Raw genomic sequence first — 22,619 nt, 5'->3', positions numbered from 1 at the left:
GATCGCTTGGAACTCAATAAATTCCGATTTCCCTGGGGCATCTTCATTTCTCCTCAGAACTAGTGCCAGGCAGAAAATAGGGGTGTGTGGGGGGGGGCGGGGGGGAACCACAATAATAATAGCAAACACAGAGAGCTTTCTGTATCCCAGACATCGCTCTGATACTCAATCCTCACAGCAGTCTTAAGGGCAGATATTAATGTACATTTTTCCAGATATGGAAACTGGGGCACAGACCGGCTAAGTAATTTATGAAGCGCAAATCCCGTTTCTTGTAAACGAAGAGAGACGACAAGCCTCAGCAGCCGGAAGCCGAAACCCACCTCAACCTTGAACGCTCAGGTCTCCGGGAGTTCCCGGAACAGGACCAAGTGGAGGAAGTCCCGCCCCCAGCAGAGGAAGTCCCGGCCTCCTGGCTTCCGCTTCCGCCCTCGCTGTGGTGTCCGGCGTGGTGTGGTGTGGTGTTCGGTATGGCGGCGGGAGGCGACCGTGGCTGGCAGCAGCAGGCCTGCGGACACGACAGCTACCGCTCGCCGCTTGCTTCCCGCTATGCCAGCCCGGAGATGTGCTTCGTGTTTAGCGACCGCTACAAATTCCGGACCTGGCGGCAGCTGTGGCTGTGGCTGGCGGAGGCGGAGCAGGTAACGGACCGCGGGGCTGAGGGGCGGGGCGAAGGGAGGCAGGTCGGCACCAGCACGTGCCAGGCTCCGACCGGGGGACAGCTGCCCCGCTATTTTCGGCCCGGTGTTCCTTTTCGTGAGGAGCCGGGGCCAGGGCAGGAGGCCCGGGATCCGCCACCTGTTGCTTCACATGCTGTTAGTCACCAGAGGCTTAGAGACGTGAAGCCGGTGGAGAGAAGTGCAGCCTATGGTTTCAGGGACTAAATCTTGGCCGTTCCTGCAGTAGTAAACTAACCACGGACCTGAGCGCTCCTAACGTGCTGTTGTGCTAATTTCTTTATGCATCTTTTATCATTTAACCCATAAAGCCTTTGCAGACTCCAAGGTGTGATCAAACAATACGGTAAATGTTAAAATAAAAATTATTGCAGTAAAAGACACATTGCCATTAATCCCCCCTCAAAATACTCCCTCTTGCTTCAAACACACTTATCCCATCATTCTTGCCACTTTCTGAAGCAGTTGCAGAAGTCCTCTGTGAGTGTCTTCAGTTGCGCTGTCATGCCTGCCTCAGTGTCCTGAATCATGTTGACTTTGGGGAAGAGCCAGAAGTCGCACGGTGCCAGATCCATTGAATAAGGTGGATGAGGACACACTGTAATGTTTTTATTTGACAGAAATTGCTGTACCGGAAGCGATGTGTGACATGGAATGCTGTCATGATGGAGGATGATTTATGTCACACTTTAAAACACACCTTCTCTCAACTGTAGCTCACACCCGACTGACTGCACCGAACAAGTTGAAACTTGTCACACACTGTTACTAAGGTTCAACGCCCTGCTTCTCATATTGAAGATCCCTGTCTTTCTGTTGGATGGCACTCGGCAGCAGTGTTCATCATATTTTGTGATCAAAGGCTCCATGTCACACATCGCTTCTGGTACAGCAATTTCTGTCAAATAAAAACTACAAAAAAAAACCCCAAAACATTACAGTGTGTCCTCATCCACCTTATTCACTGTATCTGACACTGTGTGGCTTCTGGCTCTTCCCCAAAGTCAAAATGACCATGAAAGATAAACATTTTGAATCAATTCAGGACATCGAGGCAGCCATGGCAGCTCAACTAAAGACACGAAAGAAGACGTTCAGAACAGCTTCAGAAAGTGGCAAGAACAATGGCATAAGTGTGTTTGAAGCGAAGGGGAGTATTTTGAGGGAGATGAATGGCAATGTGTCTTTTACTGCAATGCACCTTTTTATATTTAAACATTCATTATATTTCTTGATCATGTTTCATAGGTGATGCTTTTCCCACATTAGAGGGGAGAAAACCAAGCCTCATTAATAATCAAGCGCGTTACGTGCTCCAGGCCACCCAGCTATTAAGAGCAGAACTGGGATGTGAATGAACATGGCTGTGGTTCAGTGCAGAGCCTGAGTGCTTCCAGGGTGCTTCTGTGTAGTGAGTGACAGGACTGTCACTACTACAAAATCCGTGTTTCCTAGGCCACTTTCTGCTTCTCACATCCCTTTTTGCCTTTGAGGAGGGACAGAGTAGGGGTTTATTAGAAGGCATTTGTGATGCAGAGCTATTCAGCCCAATAGGTTCAGAAATAGCACCAAAGGGGCCTTCCCAGAGGATTTGAAAGAAACTGAAGGTGATCCGGAGAGCTGTAGTTTCAAAGGAAAATGCCACAAGCAAGATGGCAGTGTCCTCTGAAATGGCGTGAGTAAACATGGAAACAATCTTGAGTAGATGACTAGGACCCTGGTACAGTCGAACTCTCCAAAAAGGAAACTTTCATCCTAGAGTTCCCCTCCCTATCTCTGTGCTTAAGAAAATAGTGACAAGAAGTAGCAGACATTTCTGTAGTGCCTACTATATGCGTGGCACTGTTTTAAGACTTTACATATTAATAGCTCATTAATCCCCATTAAAACAACCCGTAAAGTAAGTACTGTTTTGCCAAGGTTTTATATATGGTAGAATGGAGGCACAGAGAGATTTCATAAACTGTTGGCTCAGACAACAATGGACAGTAGCAGAGGACATTAATAGTGTGTTGTGGTTTATTATATATTAACATGTACTCTCTTTTCTGTTTCACTTGATACTTCATTAAATAGGTCAGGGTAGTGGCATTCGGAGACTTTGCCAGGGCCACCATAGCTAGTAAATGGCATCAAGCTGGAATCTAAATATAGAGTCATCTGAATATGTGTTCTTTCCTTTGCCCAGTCTGCATGTTGCCTGAAACGCATACAATTTGGATATAATCTCATGCATTTGCCTTATCTATTAGTTAAGGTGTCAAAATTAGCAGCATAAATTACATAACAATTTAGTGGTTAAGAAAAAACTTGAGGAATGAGAGATTAGGAGGAGTGCGGAAAATGAGGGGGGAATGAACTTGGAGATGATGCTTTGCTTAGAGTAGGACGCTGTTTGACCGCGCTGCCCCCTGCTGCTTAGCTTCGGGAGGAGCCTGAGAGGGCCTGTCTACTGGCTAAAGATCCAAGGCAGCTCTGCCACATGTGGCTACCGAGCACTTGAAATGTAGCTAGTGTGATTGAGGAATGGAACTTTCACTTTTTAATTTTAATCAGTTAAATGTAAATAGCCACATACTATGGCCAGTAGTTACCATCTTGGACTAGATAGTCCTAAGATGCAGGATCTTCCCCAGGGCCAGGGCTTGGGAGTTTCAAGTGAGGTTTGAATAACTTTCACCAATGTGTATTTTCACCACTTGGACCCAGGGTTCTAAGCTGCCTGTGGGCTGCCGGCTGTTTTTTGCCAGCCTGATTTTTCCAGTGATGGATGAATGTAAGAGGTTGATGTGTGTATTTTCTCATGATTATCTCCTGGAATTGCTTTCAGTTGCACTGAATTTCTATACCTAATTTCTTGGCAAAACTAATTGCGGCATCCCTAATTTTGGATTACCTGAATAAATCCATCTGGGGCAAATGTAAAGCTGTGGCTTGGATCCCACACTTTGTGACAGCACTCATGAGTAAGCAGTAAATACAACAACGCACTCTACTCATGGAGTATCCATTCTAAAGGGAGGGATGGGCTAATACATTTATAAAAATGTCATGTGTTGATAAGTGCTCTAAATAAAACCAGGCTAAAGGGATAGAGAGACACAGAAGAAGGATGTCTCACATTGAGTCAGGAAAGATCTCTCTGAGGAGATGACATTTGAGCCCAGAGACGAGAATATGTGAGGGAGTAAGCAGAGATGTAGGGCAGAGGGAACAAAGATCAGGATTACATTGTTGTTACATATATTGGAGTTGACTTAGAATATAATTTACCAAGATTCGTTAAGAAAGCCATCCCTTCCTCCCCATGCACTTTTCATTGCCCCAAATTTTAATTAAAAGATTGGGAGACAGGGCATAAATGCTAACATGAACTAACTTTTGCCTCGGTGTCACTTCAATTCAAATAACTGTGACACCTGAAGTTATTTCATTTCGTGTTTTCTGCAGACATTGGGCTTGCCTATCACAGATGAACAAATCCAGGAGATGAAATCAAACCTGGACAACATTGACTTCAAGATGGCAGCCGACGAAGAGAAGCAGTTACGGCACGATGTGATGGCTCATGTGCACACATTTGGCCACTGCTGTCCAAAGGCCGCCGGCATTATACATCTCGGTGCCACCTCCTGCTACGTTGGAGACAATACAGTAGGAGCCCGTGTGTTTTTGTTTCCTCTTAGAATTCAGTCTTAATAATGCGTTTATAAAATTTATTTGGTTTTTGTCCAGTTTTAGGAAGTGACTCATAGGTTTTTAGTTTTAGGGGTATATTAACTCTCAGGAATTTTCTGCTTTTGGTATCCCTCCAATTTAAGCTATAAGCCCCGAAAACCCCCATAAAATAAGACCTGCAGATACTGCTTCCACATCTATATGCTGGACATAAGCCGAGGTCTTAGCATGTTAGTGGCCGAGGTAATTTTCCAAAGGGATTTTCTTTCCCAAGTCCTTTATGACTCTGCTGTGACTTCTAAAGGATTGCATTATAATTCTTAAGTGAAACCTTTTAAGTAGCTAAAGCATTTTATAGTTAAACATGAAAAAGTGACAGCACGTATTTTCCTAAGAATTTACTAGGTGCCTGGCACTATTCTGAGCACTTTATTACTTATTCTCCATGGTAGTCATAAGTGATAGATGATATTATCTCAGTTTTTAAACAGCTTTATTGAGGTATAGTTTACATACCATAAATTTACCCATTTTAAATGTACAGTCCAATGAGTTTTAGTCAATTTATGCAATTGTTCAACCTTCACCACATGCCAGTTTTAGAGCACGCCCCTCACCCCAAGAAGCTGTCTCGTGACTGTTTGCAGTCAGTCCTCACTCCTGTTTCCAGACCCAGACAATCACGGACCTGGTTTCTGTTTGCAGTTTTACCTTTTCTAGAAATTTCCTATCAGTGGAAGCACACTGTCGTCTTGGGAATCTAGTCTCTACCACTGAGGAAACTTAAAGAGAGGTTGAAGAACTTGTCTAAGGTTACGCAGCTGGAACCGACACAAGCCCAGGTGGAATGGCTCCAGAACTGGGCTCTTAATCGCAATGCACCTGTGGAACCAGAAGTTAGATTCCAGATACACTTCTAATTGAGAAAGAAGCCACTGATTTTTAATTGCCCCAAATACTACTTTAGTCTTAAGTGGTACATAATTAAAGGCATCTCTGTGTAATTGGTGAGTCAAATAATGGAGGAACAGTCCTCTCACTTGGAATATACTTTTTTTAAAGTACCCTGTGTGTAGTTGGGCTCAACAATTACTGTCTCATATAATCATGTGTTGGACTTGCCTGAAATACATATCTTATCTCCCTCAAGAACAGCTTTAAATTTCTTCAACCTTGATGCTCTGGTTCATGATAGGCATGAAAAAAGGAGAGGAAACTAATAGAATGTGCCCTGTGGAAGCTTCTCGGAGACTTAAACACTTGTCTCTGGGAAAATACAAACCTTGTTGACCTGGACGTCTTCACAGTATTCAGGATGGGGTTTGCCCCTTAACTATTTTCCAGTCATTTTTAGATACTATGTAAATTGGGCTTTATGAGTATAAAGGTTTTGTTCCTTACAGATTCCAGCAGTACCACTCTAAGTTGGTGTGCATTTAAGACAGTAATTAGGGAAGAACAGCTTCCATTAACATCTTCTGGCTTGCACTGTGGGTTGCTAATAGTGAGATAGGTGGCTAGCTGAGAAGCCCAGTGGTGATGGCCAAAAAGTGTTATATAATAATGATGTTTGGACAAAGCTGTTTAATATAAGACCATTGCATTTTCCTTTGCAGGACCTGATTATTCTTAGAAATGCATTTGACCTGCTTTTGCCAAAGGTAAGGAGTTAGCAGAAATTTCCTACCTGCCCATAGGGGACGGGCACCACTTAGGAATAAATCAACACAATGTAAATCCAAACAGATGATCGTTTACTTAGGCGAATGATCCTATAGCTAATCCGTAGAACTAATTGTCTCTTCTTGGGTTAAAACACTGTAAGAGGATGGTTTTTAAAGGCTAGCCTTTTTTTTTAGATTTTTATTGGGGAAGGGGAACAGGACTTTATTGGAGAACAGTGTGTACTTCCAGGACTTTTTTCCAAGTTGTCCTTTCAATTTTAGTTGTGGAGGGGCACGTGCCGTTCAGCTTCAAGTTGTTGTCCATTCAGTCTTAGTTGTGGAGGGCACAGCTCAGCTCCAGGTCCAGTTGCTGTTGTTAGTTGTAGGGGGCGCAGTCCACCATCCCTTGCGGGAGTCAAACCAGCAACCTTGTGGTTGAGAGGATGCGCTCCAACCAACTGAGCCATCTGGGAGCTCAGCAGCAGCACAGCTCAAGGTGCCGTGTTCAATCTTAGTTGCAGGGGGCGCTGCCCACCATCCCTTGCGGGACTGGAGGAGTTGAACCAGCATCCTTGTGTTTGAGAGCCCACTGGCCCATGTGGGGATCGAACCGGCAGCCCTCGGAGTAGGAACATGGAGCTCCAACTGCCTGAGCCACCAGGCCAGCCCCAAGGCTAGCCTTTTAAATAAGGGAAATGTAACCACCAGCATATGTTGCTGGAATATGTGGGTCAGATTTATGATTTTGTCCTCTTTTTCTGCATGAGCGTGTCAGTGGTCTTAAAATTGTGCAGAAAAAGTTCATGACTTTAGGTAGTCAACTCCATTTTTGAACATTCATTGCTATGAGGTCTTAAGACACTTCTAGGATACAAAGATGAAAAAGAGGGCCTCTGCATTCCATGAACTGAAGGTCTGATTCTATATTAAATTGTCTAAAAGTTTAGTTCCTGATTATGTAATGAGCTCAACCTGAATTCACTCTCTTTCTATCACATGGTCTTTCTTATAGCTTGCCAGAGTGATCTCTCGGCTTGCTGACTTTGCTAAGGAACGAGCCGATCTTCCCACCTTAGGTTTCACACATTTCCAGTAAGTGATATGATTGCTTCTTGGGAACTGGGCTTGTTTGTTTGCACCTGGCTTTCATTTATTCCGTTAGTTCTCCCTTCTGTACAGAAACCTTGAGGGGAAGAATCTCAAAACATAGCTTAAGCAGATACCTTGGAATGCTTATGAGAAATGAACTTGATACCTACCTTAAAAGCTATACTGGTGAGAAAGTAAATAATAATAGTTCATTTGGGAAGCATTGGGCAATATATATCAAGAGCCTTAGAAAGTATTCATACTCCTTTATTTAATCCATTCTAGAGAGTCTAGAGAATCCCGTATTATTTTTATGAAAGTGAGCATTGGAAACTATCTGTCCCATAATAAAAATAAATAAGGTATATACTGCTACCATGTTTCCCCAAAAATAAGACCTAACTGGACAATCAGCCCTAATGCACCTTTTGGAGCAAAAATTAATTTGAGACCTGGTCTTATTTTACTGTGATATAAGATCGGGTATAACATAACATAACATATGGGGTCTTATATTAATTTTTGCTCCAAAAGACGCATTAGAGCTGATTGTCCAGCTAGGGCTTACTTTCGGGGAAACGCGGTATATTCCACAGGTTGGAATAATATGCAGCCACTAAAATGATGCTAGTAAGACTAATATGGAAATGTGCTTAGATTAATGTTATGGGATAAAGATAGCATATAAATTGCACAAAGATTGGAAGGAATTACACCAAGCTGTAAATATTGAGTACTCCGATAATAAGTGAGATAATAGAGTAATTAAATTTTTCCTCTGCTATTTTTTTGAATTTTTGATTTTTAAAATGTGCAAGTATTTTTATGATTACCAAGTAAAACCCTTTTCATTATTTATTTTTCAAATAAAACTTTTTAAAAGCTGGTGATGTCATTTTTGGAACGCTAGTGGCAGGTTTCAAGTGATGATATTTGAGTAGTGGTGTATTAGCATCTGCCTTATGTTTTGATGGGGTATTGCTGTGGCAACAAGAATGTCATCTCTTATAACTTAGCAAAGCCTAGGCTGAATTTCGTCTACCTAGAAGTTAGGGGCTGCATTTACTGGTAGAAACCTGAAGAAATTGTTCATGTGAGTGACTCAGTGCTCGGTGTGTGTGGCTTGGCCAGGACAGATGTTTCCTTCTGCTGTCTCCCTGCACACTTAGCATTACCTGTGTTGCAGCTCCTCTTCCTCTCCTGCATCTGATGGAGAGTATGCAGGGAGCGCAGGCATTCCAGTATTCTCTGTGCACAGTGTAATGAGAGGTATCTGCTGCGGTGTTGGCAGCCTTAGCAACTCAGAAAATGGTGTGGACGTGTAGGCATCACCTCAGTGTGTGGGTCCCTGCAATAAAAAAGAAACAGCTTTACTGAGATACAATTCACATATAAAATTCACCCCTTTTAAGTGCTCAGTTGAGTGGTTTTTAGTATAGTTACAGAGTTATGCAGTCATCAGTGTATAATTTCAGAATATTTCCATCACCCCACAAAAGAACCTGTACCCATCAGCAGTCACTCATTTCCCCATTCCCTAGGCCCTGACAACCACTAAGCTATTTTCTGTCTGTGGGTTTGCCTCTTCTGGACATTGTATTTAAATAGAATCATACACTATTCATCCGCTTTTGACTGGCTTCTTAGCATAATGTTGTCAGTGTTCACCCATATTGTAATACATATCGGTACTTCCATTTCCTTTCACGGCCAAATAATGTTCTACTATATGGATATACCAGATTTTGTCCATTCATTGGTTGACAGATGTTTGGGTTGTTTCCCTTGTGCCTGTTACGTATAATGCTGCTGTGAATAAAACTTGCAAATTCATTTATTTCTTTGCTTACTCCAATAATCTGTTAGCAGGAGTTAGCAAGGAAAACTACCCAGAGATTAATTTGGGGATATATGGTAGCTTGTGTGCCTGCTGTACAAGCAGACGTTCCTGTGGTGGTCCTTGATGTCGCCAGCTATTAGTGTCATTAGCATTTAGAGAGATTCCATCTGGGATGGCCAGCTCATCTGTTAGAACTTCAGTGTTACTACATTGTATTCGTAATTATGTTTTATGTGGAGAAACAGACCTCCAGTGGATTGATTTAGACTTCAGACTGGAAACAAAGGCGTTAGCTGTTACGTTTGAGCCCTTTGGTTGTGTGTGTTTGGGGCTGTTCTGCACAGCATGGCTGGCTCCTCACCGGATGTTGACCCCTTGTGAAGGCCTTGACTGTCAGTCTAGAGTAGCGTTCTCCATTGTCCTCATCCTCATTTTCTTCATAGTTTTCATTTAAAAAATCAATAATTTCCTTGTTTGTTTGTTTACACTGTAACATGCACTTCATTGGACAAGGACCTTGTCTGTTTTGTTCTTTGTTGTATTTCCAAAACCAAGAACACTTTGGATACTTGGCAAATGTTTGTTACGTGAGTGTGTATTTCTTACCAAAGTCTGGGGATGAACAAAATGGACATTGTCTCTGCCTTTATATTGCCTCTTGATGATGAAGAAAAAACTATGCTAGGAGCCCTTTAGCTTTGTAATCTTTGAATATTCATAAATGACATAGACTCTCCTTAATTATTATTTGCTCAAACTTTTTAGCTCCTGTTCTATCTGTATGGTTTCTGCATCCCTCACTAATTTTTCCCAGAGGTGACAGTGATGATTAGAGGAAGAAGCAGTGAAGCTTTTAGGAAGTAAGTCCTTGGTTTGAGACTGCCCTGTGTTCTCTTTGGGTGGCTTGCAGGCCTGCTCAGCTGACCACGGTTGGGAAACGTTGCTGTCTGTGGATTCAGGATCTTTGCATGGATCTTCAGAACTTGAAGCGTGTCCGAGAGGACCTGCGCTTCCGTGGAGTGAAAGGCACCACCGGCACGCAGGCCAGCTTCCTGCAGCTCTTCGAGGGAAATGACCAAAAGGTATTCTGAAAGCCACCTGGGGGATACAGGCTCAGAGGTGGAGCCCCAGAGACAAAGCTGACGTCCGGGGTGCTAGGAGCTTGGTCTTGGGACGAATGGAATCTTTGGAGGGGTATGGCAGGCCGCAACCTGGGTGGGAGGTTACACCCCAGGGTTACTATAGGGATGTCTTTTCTTCCCAAGGTAGAGCAGCTTGACAAGATGGTGACAGAAAAGGCAGGATTTAAGAGGTAAGTAAATGGGGAAAGTGTTGGCCTCCCTATTAAGTGATGAAAGGCCTATGTTTCATATACCTCTAGATTTGACCCTAATTTTTTTGGCTTTTTCTTTCTTTGTTCTTCTACCCATTTCCTGGGTTTTATTTTCTTATAGCCTAGATTCTATGTTCTTAACGTCTATAAGAAAAAAGGAAACTATTTACTTCTGAGTTTTGTTTTTTTTAATAGTTTTACCCATTTAGTTGCGTTTTTGTTTCTTTATTGAGGGCCTCCAATGGATTGGTCTAAATCGGACCACTTCCTTTGAGGGCCACCGGGCTCCACTACGGCTCCTTCTTCTAGGCACTTCCATCAGGTTGCAGCAGGACATGGCACGTGGACCATATGTCCTTGGGTCAGGACAGCCATCTGGGCATTAGTAAAAAGGGGAGAAGAAAAGTTTGCTCCAGGAGCCAGTTACCAGTGAGCACCTCTGGGCTGAATGTGACATGTACACCAGTGAGACTAAGCTTTTGCTTAGGGTCTGTTTCTGCTCATTTGTTTGACACAGTCACAGTTTGAAATAGTTCTCCTAAAGGCTCTTTTCTGTTCCAGGGCTTTCATCATCACAGGGCAGACATACACACGAAAAGTGGATATTGAGGTGCTTTCTGTGCTGGCTAGCTTGGGGGCGTCTGTGCACAAGGTGAGTGGTGGTAGCTTGTATGTGTGGGAGGGGGCGGGGGGCGGGGAGGGAGAGCTTGGACACCACAGACAGACTGGGTCAGCCGCGGACTTTTAATTGTTCTGCTCAAGAGATGACAGACACCAGTTTTAACAATGTGGGGCCCATAAATGAAGCCTCTCAGATGAAGGTGCACTGAAGGGAAGGACTAGTCGAGTCGTGCTCCCTGAAGTTGTCTTGCTGTTGTCGTTCCGTGGTGTGTTAAGTAGTGTCACCAGAACATTTCCACGCTCCTTGGCTTTGTCCTCCCAGCTCTCCTGGAGCGCTTGGTGCTGATGGAGGAGATGAGCTCTTCAGGCTCAGCCCCAGCTCAGCTAGACGGCTGTCTCCTTCATCAGTCTAGTCCCTGCCCCCAGATTCCTGTGTACCAAGAGTGTGGGGTGATGCCCGTGCCCCTGCTTTTCCCCAGATTTGCACCGACATACGACTCCTGGCAAACCTCAAGGAGATGGAGGAACCCTTTGAAAAACAACAGATTGGTGAGTGTGTGTGATGGCCTGGGCTCACCGCAGAGGTGCTGAGAGGCTCGCGGGCATTTGTTACTAGCTCACCCGGAAGCATGCTCGGGCCCTCACTGTCCTCTGAAGCCTTTCTGCTGTGGCTTCTTGTCCTTATACATGGGCAGGCTCCAGTGCGATGCCATACAAGCGGAACCCTATGCGCTCAGAGCGGTGCTGCAGCCTTGCCCGTCACCTGATGGCCCTCGTCATGGACCCGCTGCAGACAGCATCTGTGCAGTGGTTTGAACGCACGCTGGATGACAGTGCCAATCGGTCAGTGGAATGGGGATGTCGCATAGCAGGTGGCTGGGAGGACCAAGGGGGGGCCTGGAAGCAGAAGGACGTTCTGAGGATTTCTGTTATTTCCTCCTTTTCCCCAAGGAGCCGGGAGCCTAGCAGGGAGGGAAGAACATAGAAAGAACAGTGTGATAAGTGTTGGGACCAAAGTTTGTACAAGGTATTCTGTGGGATCAGAGGAGGGAGTAGTGGTGGAGGAGTCAGAGAAAGCTTTATACGGGAGGTGACGCTTAAGACTTAAGAAATAAATCGGCGTTTTAAAAAGACATTGAAGACAAAATTGGGAGCATGTATAAAGGCCCAACGGCAGGAGAAAGAACAGTTTACGGAGTTCCTAATAGTCAGGTAGCCCTGAGGAATGAAGTCTATGTGACCAGAGATGAGATGGGACCCGATCGGGATTCGCAGCCACTTTATGAAGGGCATTATAGGCCCTGAAAAGGAGTTCGGATAATGTTCTGAAGGCAAGTAGATGTCAGCTGTGGGGTCCTGGCACAGTGACATGTCGATGACGAGTTATAAGGTGGGTCAGAAGTAGTCTGTAGCTGGGAATAAGGTACCAACGTGCACATGTTTTTCTACTTTATACTTATTTAAAGCCGATTCACATTACACTGGTTTGCTGGCATTGTGCTAGGATTTCTTGAGTAGAGAAGGATATATAGTTAAAGCTAGCTCTCTGGGATCGGTACGTAATCCAGGGTTTAATCTATGGAAATACTACGTGACCTAATCATACGTGCCTGCCAAAACACCCTGCAACAGTTTGGAGAATCAGCTGTAAAGGGACATGAATCTGGTCACAACAAGTTAGGTTACTTTAAAAATCCATGTCCACACTGGCACAGTGGCCGCGTGAATGGAGAGGAAGGGTCTGGATAGAAAAATCAATGGCAGATTGGCCGGCCTTGGTGGCTGACTGGGGTGAGTATTGGTGATGGGATGCTAGTGCCATTTACTGAGGCAACGGCCCCGGGGAGAGGAGGAAGAGCAGGTTTGAGATGGGGAGCAGAAGGCAATGGAATAGTGGCTGAATTTAGTTTGGGGTTTGAGGTACCTATGGATCAACCAGGTGGAGCTCTCAGGTAGGTCTGTGGTCTGGCACTCGGGCAAGTGGTCTGGACAAGAGGTGATAGATTTGAGGGCCATCTGGATATTGGAGAGTGAAGGAAGTTGTCCACACAGTACATACGGCGTGAGGAGTCAATAGGGCTGCCTGCTTCTTGGGACACACCCTACGTTTCACTGAAATTGTTATTTGTTTAAAGAGATAACTGAATTGGCTGTTTGTTTTCTAGACGTATCTGTTTGGCCGAAGCATTTCTCACTGCAGATACTATATTGAATACGTTGCAGAACATTTCTGAAGGATTGGTGGTGTACCCCAAAGTAAGAGACCTCAATTAAAAAGCAAACCGTTAGAGAGGGGCTGGAATGTGGGAAGGGGAGTGTAACACTTTCCTGCTCTGGAGTGAGTATGTTGGGGGAGCTGTGTTCTGGTCCAGTAGGACTTCTCAGCCAGAACTCATTTTTCAGGTGGTGACATAAGCTCTAGGGAACTAACTGTGTGGATTGATAGACAGGTTTCTAGAAAAGGGAATAAAGTGCTTAAACTCTCTACCAGCATGAATCATCAGGTCTGGTGTGACTGGCACAGTAGACTGTTCCCTTTGCCTGTGTGTAACTACCTGCGCAGGTGGGTCCATTTCCATCATACACTCAGCTGTTGCACTGGGCACTGAAATTGAACAGCTTGAGGTTTCAGGAATCATTCTGATGAAGCAGCTTTTAAAAATTTACTTAAATCAGTATTTCTTTTTAAAATCAAAGTAATACTCCAGATTACTAAGAAAACTGAAAAAATACAGTATAAAGCAATCCACTCTGCTTTTTTCATAAAGATGGTAGCTCGTGTCCCTGATGTGCATTTTGCTGCTCCTAGTTGATACCTTACTATGTGTATGTTTGTGACCTTGAGGCATCTTCCTTGGCCCTTCATTCATTCTCCTAGGTAATTGAGCGGCGCATTCGGCAAGAGCTGCCTTTCATGGCCACGGAGAATATCATCATGGCCATGGTGAAAGCCGGGGGTAACCGCCAGGTTTGTAGCCCCTTGTGCCCCTGGGTGATTGAGAGCGTGCCTTTGGTCCTGAAGAACTGATGAGGAAGGCGTTTCTGTCGTTACCGTCAGTCCAGCACTGGTACGACAGGACGCTATTCTGCCATAGGATAGGCTTCTTCCGAAAAGTCAATTCTGACTTCTGGCAACAATACCTCACTGTCTTCCCAGGATTGCCATGAGAAAATCAGAGTGCTTTCCCAGCAGGCAGCTGCTGTGGTCAAGCAGGAAGGGGGGGACAATGACCTCATAGAGCGGATCCTCGCCGATGCCTACTTCAGTCCCATTCACTCCCAGTTGTGGTAAACTCAGTTTATGTGGTAAACTCAGTTTATGAAACGTGACTCCCTTAATCACTTGTAGAAAACGGCCACTCTTAGTAAAGGAGTTCAGCCTGAATTTCCATAGGAAATGATGGGAAGTAGGCAGGACACAAGAGCAGAAGGTTCAAGAAGCTTTAGAGGAGCCAGCACGAGGTGGCCATCTTTCAGATTTGTCCTAGGATGTGGTCAGAGAGTCAGGATCCTGGTGGAGTCAGACTGTGAAGGGAACCACCTCAGCCTAGAGGGGCTTTCCGTACCAGCCATAGATGGCATGAGTGGGAAGTGTCACGTGACTTAACAAGATGTTCAAATGCCCAGTTAACAGTGAACCAACAATACCTCACTGTCTTCCCAGGATTGCCATGAGAAAATTAGAGTGCTTTCCCAGCAGGCAGCTGCTGTGGTCAAGCAGGAAGGGGGGGACAATGACCTCATAGAGCGGATCCTCGCCGATGCCTACTTCAGTCCCATTCACTCCCAGTTGGACCGTTTACTGGATCCTTCTTCTTTCACCGGGCGTGCATCCCAACAGGTAAGCATCAGAACACCTACGTGGAGCTGCAGTCTTCCCCAAGTGCCCTCTTTACACTGCTGGACTGCAGAACCTGGAGTACTGTAAGGTTTCTACTGTGTAGGAGGTATGATGAGAATGGGGCTAGTTAGAAAGAATTCAGAGCGGGTTGCTGGCTAAACTGTAACGTTTTGGTGTGTTGAGCTGCCTCAAGTAGTTCCTGTGTGGATTTCTCTGAATTCTCTTTTGCTCTAGAGAATGTGGTATAATAGACAAAGATTGGGTTTTATCATCAAGTAGACCTAGGTTCAATTCTGACTTCTGGCATTTACTGGCTGACAGGATAAAAAATTCACATCTCATGGAGTTAAGTGAGATTGAAAGGCCTAGCATAGTGCTTGATGCATAGTAAGTATTCAATAAATGTTTGTCATTTTTCCTCTTGGCTTTTTGGAGACTATAAGGCTTAATTCAAAAACATTTATCAAGTGCAGACGAAGTGCTCAGTATGTGTTCAGGTACCGTGTTTAATAATGGGGCTTTAAAGATGTGTAATCCTTATCTTCAGGGAGCTCAAAACTCAGTGGTGAAGACTTGTAAATAGTTGATGGATGATAATATCAAGCATTACATGCAGGAACTGAGGGAAGCACATTTTTTGAGGGATGACAAAAGAGGAGACAACCCTAGAAGAGTAGAATTTGGGAAAGAAAAGAATTTGGAAGACATGACATTGGAGTTGAATCTTAGGGACACGTAGGAGTTAGCCTAGGAGAGGAGATGGCAAATACATAGATGTCCAACTTGGGAGAGAGAAACTACAATCATTTGCCAGTGTACCAAGTGCCCCAGGAGTAGTTACTGGATTTAAAGTTGAAGACAGGCATGAGTTTCTCATTTGTATTCCAATCATTCTGGTGTTTTGGATTTGAAAGACTTAAACTGGAGGTAGGGAGGCCAATAAGAAGGCTGCTGTAATGAGTCAAGCAGCTGATGGTGAGGGCTGAGAGCCACGGTGGGGTAGACACAGACGAGGGGGTCGATTTGGAGGCTACTGAGAAGGTCAGTCAGTTGGTAGCTGGTTGAGTGAAGAGGAGGGAAAAGGCAGTGATGGTTTTAGCTTGGGTGTCTGGATGGAGAATGGTGAGATCCACTGAAAACAGCTGGGCCAGACAGCATCTGTGGGCATGGTGGGTTGAACTGTCTGTGTCTAGGGGGAGATTTCTGACAGGCGGTTAGGAAAGACAAGCTCAGTGGTGGAGTAAAGGTTTTATCAAGTCTCAGTGATATAAACTGACATTGAAAAAGTATTATCAAAATTTACATCTTAATGTTTTCTTTTGTCTTATATTTGCTTTCCTCTTTGGCAGGTACAGAGATTCTTAGAAGAGGAGGTATATCCCCTGTTAAAACCATATGAAAGTGTAATGAAGGTGAAAGCAGAATTATGTCTGTAGAGTTGGAAGAGAATTAAACAAAAAATCATTGTTGGCTGTGTTAACTTTTATTGCTGAGTCATGATAACTGATAATTCTAGTGCCTTATTTTACCTCAAGAATTGCTACCTTAAATTAATAACAGCACTTTTCTTTCCACCGTGCTTTCACACTTCTCAAGGTCTACAATACAGAAATAAATTGCATTGTAGTTGGACTCGGGGTTTTACAGCAACACCAACTTGCATAATAAATGTAGCTCATAGTTTGCTCTCTGTTCTTTCAAGGCATATTTCTCGGCTACTGTAGTCCTTTTCACATATTCACTTGATTGTGAGGTAGTGAACAAGTTCCTGGTCCTCTCGTCTGAAGGTGAACTTGGTCTGGGTCTAGCAAAGTAACCCAGACTCAGGATTCGCTGTGGTTGGATACCCTAACTTCAGTTATATCTGGCAAGAATAAGTAATGAATGAAATTTGGAGCTACAATAAAGAAACTAATATAATCATCAGGCTTACTCAATTCAGGTTGTGTCCCACCTCACTTCATTTTTTTGATAAGGCTTTTTGTATATTGAGGAAATGCCAATAGGGTATATTGATTTCATCGAGGCATTGGACAGTCTTTAATCCTGGATACTCAGTTTGATAGTTGATTGAACCAACTACAGTGGTGTCTCGGTTCTGGAATATAATCCATTCCAGAAGACCGTTCGAGTTCTGAAATGTTCGAAAACCGAGGAATGGTTTCCCCGTAGAAAGTAATGCAAAATGGATTCATCCATTCCAGACCTTTAAAATCAACCCCTAAAACTGCAAATTTAGCGTGAATTTTACTATCTAATGATACCATAGATCCATAAAATTTACGGTGTTCGTCAACAAAGATGTTTGAAAACAGGTACCACTGTATAGCCAAAGAAAATAGATTTACGGATTATCATCCACCCGGAAGGAAAACACGAGTGTTACGCCACAGAACTCTATCATCAGCCGTCTCTACATATTTTTTCAGCATATATGAAAAGAAGAAAACTTCTTTATCATATTTGCAGATGACACAAAACTAGGACAATTAACCAAGACATTTATTTGATAAGATTTCATTTAACCTAAATAGACCAAAATGATGTGCCAAAACCAAGAAGAAAAAATTAAGATAATTGTGAATAAGTTAACCTTAAACTCAGTATAAAGCAGAAGTGCTTGCCAGTGAGATAAGACACTTTTAGGATGTATTAATGGTATGTGTCCAGAAAACCCACCAGTCTTGCTGTTCCACACGCATGGCATTGTGTTCAACTCTGGACACCCAGTCTAAGGAATAGATAAACTGGAGAGCCAACCTCCAAAGAAGACCTTGTATGAGGTGTGGTGAGGAATCTTAGGGCTCTTTATCCTATAGAAGAAAACTTGTCAGTTCTTCAAATACTTGTGAGGAAGAAGAATGACTTGATTATCTGTTGCCCAAAGACACACAACTGAGACCAGTACCCATTGTTGAGAATCTGAGGCTGGTTTGGGCCCAGACATTGGAGCTGCTATGAGTTCGTCATTCTTTCCCCACGCCATCCCGCCAGGTCAAGCAGAAGCTAGAAGACTCCCTAATTGTCAGGAATGGGGGTGTTGTGAGGGAAGAGGCTGAATCACCTCCAATTGTGTCTAATCAAAGGTAGCAGAAGTAAAGAGCTCAACCTATTGGAAAGAAAGAGAAGAGGCAATCCTTAAAACCAAATTTTAAATACAGTTCTGTGTAGCAAACAAGTGTGGATGGCCTGGAGCCATACAACATTTCAACTCTTCCAGAAACAGTTTCATATTATTCCTCATGAGAATCTTGAAGGGATGTTTAAAACAGGTCTGGCACAAGGAATTAAGTCACTGGGACCTGATGAAGCATTCTGTCTACTTCTCTAGTATGGGCTATTTAAGAGAAGGCTGCTATCGGTGTATCCGTAATCTGAGAACTTACATTATGTAGACACATGGGATATTGGATACCATAGATTTTAGTTAATAAATTTCCTCAGCAAATAAGGAAATAAGATCTTAACAGTCTTGTTCTGACAATTCTGTTATACTTCTGAACTCGTTATTAGAGATTTGGTGATTTTCTTCCTCAGCTATTTGGGTGGGTTTATTGGGTTTCTTTCCTCTTCCATCTCATTTTTACATACTTGTGGTATATACTCTTAAATACAATTTTATTATTTTCCCATTTGGCATTTTAATTAGAGGCATTTGGGTGGGCTTCAGGTTGAGGAGCAAACACATGCCTTCTGGAAGATTAGGTTGAATTCAGTTAATGATGCAAACTCCCGGATCTGAACCGTCTAGAAATCCGAGCGGGCAAACTGGGACAACTGGCTTCTGCTCAGTTGCAGTCGGACCCCTGGGCACTACTGCCTCACCCTCCCTTGGCTGATGGTAGATTTTAATTGCTAATCGGAGTGCCTGACGACAAGTGGAAGCACAGAGGTTAGATACCTTCAGAATGGTGAGGTAAATCCTGGGTGGATGTGAGCGTTAAGTGACTGAAGTCGCATTGCATAGAGTCTGACACAAAGAAGGTACTCAGAAAATGTCATTTTCCTTTGAGCCCAGGAGCGTTTACCAACCTTCCTCTCTGCTCAGTCAGGGAGCAGGCTGAGACGAGGCTGCTGTAGTTGGTTGGGTTTGCCTGCCATGGAAGAGAGTACATCCTGAACTTGAACCAACCAGAGAATGAGGAATGAGTCATAAAAAATAGGAAAAAGTCACAGTTTAAAAAGCTCTATCATGAAATACTAAATGGTTTGTTTCATGGATAATGAGTTTAAGGTGATTATTTTTGCTTCTGTGTATTTTTTCAAGTTTTAATACAATTTTTCTTTAAATAAACTTTAAATTTTAGAATAGTTTTAGATTTACAGAAAAATTGCAAAGATAATACCGAGAGTTCCCATATACCCCATACTTGGTTTCCCCTATTATTAACATCTTACATTGGTATGGTACTGACGTCACAATTGATGAGCCAATATGATACATTATTAAATAAAGTCCTTAGTTTTTAGCTAATGTCCTTTTTCTGTTTCAGACCCCATCTGGAATAGAAATGACATTTCGTCGTAACATTTTTTAAATACTAAAGTTCTCAAAGGCCAAGTTTGGGGGTGGGGTGTGGGGATAAGTGGTGAGTATGGGTGGTAATTTGCATTCATGGAAAGTCTAAACTGAAGGAGAAACAGCTAGTGTCTGGCCCAGAGTTCAAGATGAGCGTGTCAGAGGACCAGATGACCTGTAGGTGACTACTTGGACAAAAGTCAAATGAGAAATGCATGTCTGAGTGGATGAAAACAAGAGGCCCTCTATATCTTCTCATATAACAAGGCCCCTGGCCTTAGAAAAGCTATGTTTGACCTGCCCTTTCAGATTCTGATGCCTTACGTGGTTCTGCAGGTTCTCATACTTGTGCTACTGCTGGGACTTCCTCTTCTACAGTGGACCAGAAATTGCAGTTAGAGAAGATCCTAGTCCAGGACAGAGTGGAGGGAGGGGTTTGAAGGGAACTTCGGGAACTCCTGCAGACCCCCGTCCTTAATCTGCACAAAGTTTCTTAGGAACTGACAAGCTCATATTGAATAGTTGTAAATGGCCACATCTGAGATTGGGAAGGAGACTGGAGCCATGAAGGCTGTTTCCATCCACTGGTGATCTAGCCTTTCATTGCTATGGCTCTAGGGCACAGACATTCAAAACTATGGGAAAGTGTTATACCTCTCCCGTGTTTTAAACTTTAATAGGACAGCTGTCTTTTAAAAAAAGTTTTAATTAGGATAGTGCTGGTTCTAAGAGTACAGGCCAAGTATATTTTAAAACACATAATGCAGAAATCTAAACAACAGATCTCAGCAGGATTCACCCCATAGTTCCTTAAATAAATCTCATTTCTTTCAAGAAAAAAGGATAAAATAATATACTTCACACTTAGAAAGCTTCATTTCTTTAGTGATAATCTGGAGGAAGTAAGTATTTGCAAAATACTTTGTTTCTCATCCAGGTCGCATACTTTAACAGGCATTTTTTTCCAGCATCCTACTGTGTACTGGGAATACAGTGGGCAGCAGAGTTCTGCTCCAGGAAGCAGACTACACAAAGTGGTGAGTGGATCCTCAATAATGGGACAACGTAATTCAACATCTGCACACATGTGTAGTTCATCAGGCTCCACTGAGAAAAAGTGCTCCTGACATGTAACTTTAACAAGAAATCCACACTGCTTCCCTTGGTTTTAGCATCTCGTAATTCACTCTTCATCATGAGGCAGAGGCTGCTTTTCCCACCTGCACGGTGCGTGGCTGACTAACTTTAATTCACTTGGTTCCATCCACCCTTCACATGGTGTGAATTGAAAGGGGCCTTGCTTTGGGGGCTGTCCTAGGAAACCAAGAATTTGGCATTTTCCTTTCTCCCTTTTGTCTGACTAATGGAGGCTAAATGTGTATGTAGCATTCTTACACAGCCTTTGCAAATAAGAATATTTCATAGAATTGTTAGCTACCCTATCATTCCTTAAAAAGGAAGTACTCGTTTTTCTGTCTCCTGTCATCTTTGGACTGGCCCAGTGTTGATCTCTAGCAAATACTCCACTGGAATGTCAGGGAGGGCTGGAAGCTGGCTTTGGCAATAGCACGGACAAGTCGTTATTCCCTAGTCAGGGAAAGCAGGCAAGAATGAAATGTTAATGGTTTACTGCAAAAACTTAAGGGGCCTGTGCTGAAACTAGCGTTACTCAGCTATTGAGTTTCGGCACCTCAGCTTTCCTAAAAACTATCTCAAAAAAATTGTTTTCCCATAAAGATAAATTTAAGAAATATAGCCCTTGTAAGTTACGATATGAGAGAGAAAAGGTATGTCACCACGCTAAAAAGGCTTGAATTCATTGCTCTAAGGCATTTTTTTTTTTTTTTTTTTTAAAGAAACTAAGGATTTGTAAGAGACAGTAGTGCGGTTGGTGAAAAATGAACTTGGCCACAGAAACTGGGTTCAGATCTCTGCTCTTCCACTTATTCTCATTATTTTGGCCAGGTCCTCTGAAAATTCTAATGATAAAATTCACCCTGCTTTCAGCACAGGAAGGTTGTGAATTATGTGAACGTTCTTTGTAAAGTGAGCATAACACAGTTAGGTCATGAGTGAGACTGCCTTACTGTGTTTTGTAGGCGTTGCCTGTGGGGTTGCCATTCATTCACTTTGCGCATCACCTTGGAACACCATTAGGAACCCGTGTTTAGGTTAGTAAGCAGCTCCAAAACTAAATCTATATCTCGTCAGAGTAGGGTGAAATTTCTAGAACATTCCTGTAATACTATTGTAGCTTTTGATGACCTTTCTAAAACGTGGCAAGCATGTTTTTCTTCAAGTCAGATAGAGCCTGCTGTCAACTAGGACCTCAAATGGAGATGGGCCCGCTATCTTCCTGGACCGTCAGTCTGCACTGTGTGTTAACATTTTCTCAAACAGCATCTAGCTCTCACGACCATAAGTTCACATTCTCATTTAATGGATGAGCTAGATGTAAGCATGGTGAAGTGACTCAAACGGAGGCCGCTGACTACACCTCACTGCATTAAGCATGCTTGGAGGGTAAATTTCTTGGGCATGACTTCAACAAATTTGTTGCAGTTTAGGGCTCCTTCCAAGGCTTGTGAATTGTGTAAGAGTGGACCAGGCTCGTCTAGTACTGGCTCTGCACACCGGTAAAGAAGGGACTGACATATTTAGAAAATGAGCATCACGTAAGTGCCCCTCCTTCCGACAGCCCTGCCACGTCCATCCCCCCTCCTTACCGCTGCTGGTCCTCCTCATATTGCTCAAAACTCCTCAGGCTGCAGTGCAGACGGGAGGCCGGTGGGCATTGCTAGCCTAAAAACGGGCTTCGAAGGTCGCTGGGTTCGGAAGGGAGGCTCCGAGCGGGGTGCGGGGGCGCGCAGACCGGGTCGCTCCGGCCCATCCGACCCGGAGGACTTCAGCCCCCAGCATGCCCCGCGTCCGCCCGGCTCGGGCCCGCGCGCGTGCGTGGTGGCATCGGGGAGCGCTGACTGGATCCGAGCTGCGAAGCCGCGGAGCTGCGAGCCCTTCCCAGGTTGGCGCTGAGGTGGCGGAGACTAGCGGCGGCGGGGCAGCTGGACATCTGCTGGGCGGGTGAGTGCGAAGCGAGAGGTCTGCCAAGACTTGCCGGGTCTGAGGGGCCCGGCGCCCACACTTGCCCCTCCGGTGGGGACGCGGGGGTGGCTGTGGACAGACTGACAGACTGACGGCCGAAGGGGCCGTGGGGGGGAGAAGCACCGTCCCCGGCCGGACCTGGCGCGTGCGACGCGTGGTCTGGGGCCCCTGGCGGCGGCGGCCAGGCGCGGACTTTTGCGTCCGGGTGCGGGGCCTGCGGGGGGTGGGGGGAAGGTGCTTGGCCCCGCGTGGCCC

The 22,619-nt window shown here is 44.2% G+C and overlaps 2 protein-coding genes across 9 annotated transcripts in view; both read left to right on the top strand.

Annotated features, from left to right (window-relative positions):
- The first annotated feature begins 412 nt into the window (after nt 1-412).
- ADSL (adenylosuccinate lyase) lies at nt 413-16,433 on the top strand. 3 transcript variants are annotated; one of them, XM_088796368.1, is made up of 13 exons: nt 413-641; nt 4,128-4,331; nt 5,972-6,016; nt 7,032-7,111; nt 9,859-10,030; nt 10,214-10,260; nt 10,843-10,933; nt 11,382-11,451; nt 11,598-11,745; nt 13,068-13,158; nt 13,781-13,870; nt 14,567-14,743; nt 16,093-16,433. In XM_088796368.1, the coding sequence occupies exons 1-13, from the start codon at nt 471-473 to the stop codon at nt 16,177-16,179; spliced, it is 1,473 nt and encodes a 490-aa protein (XP_088652494.1). In that variant the 5' UTR covers nt 413-470; the 3' UTR covers nt 16,180-16,433. The 3 variants fall into 3 exon arrangements, with proteins under 3 accessions (XP_088652494.1, XP_019590020.3, XP_088652493.1); XM_019734461.3 differs by lacking the exons at nt 14,567-14,743; nt 16,093-16,433 and adding an exon at nt 14,060-14,333 and having other exon boundaries at nt 414-641; XM_088796367.1 differs by lacking the exons at nt 14,567-14,743; nt 16,093-16,433 and adding an exon at nt 14,060-14,188 and having other exon boundaries at nt 414-641; nt 13,781-13,970.
- Nucleotides 16,434-22,203: 5,770 nt separating this feature from the next.
- SGSM3 (small G protein signaling modulator 3) overlaps nt 22,204-22,619 on the top strand; it is a 30,291-nt gene continuing 29,875 nt past the window's right edge. For 3 of the 6 annotated variants that reach the window (XM_088796356.1, XM_088796363.1, XM_074326452.2), the window contains exon 1: nt 22,206-22,343. The gene's annotated coding sequence lies outside the window, so the exon portion shown is untranslated. Of the gene's footprint in view, nt 22,344-22,619 lie in introns of all 6 variants that reach the window. The other 3 variants (XM_074326449.2, XM_074326448.2, XM_074326450.2) reach the window with 3 other exon arrangements.

This window comes from Rhinolophus sinicus, chromosome 1 (assembly GCF_057876585.1).
Source record: "Rhinolophus sinicus isolate RSI-liver-muscle chromosome 1, RSI-T2T, whole genome shotgun sequence".
In the NCBI taxonomy this organism is placed as follows: Eukaryota; Metazoa; Chordata; class Mammalia; order Chiroptera; family Rhinolophidae; genus Rhinolophus; species Rhinolophus sinicus.
The sequence above is the reverse complement of the archived record's forward strand: the minus strand, read 5'-3'. Positions and strand labels throughout refer to the sequence as shown.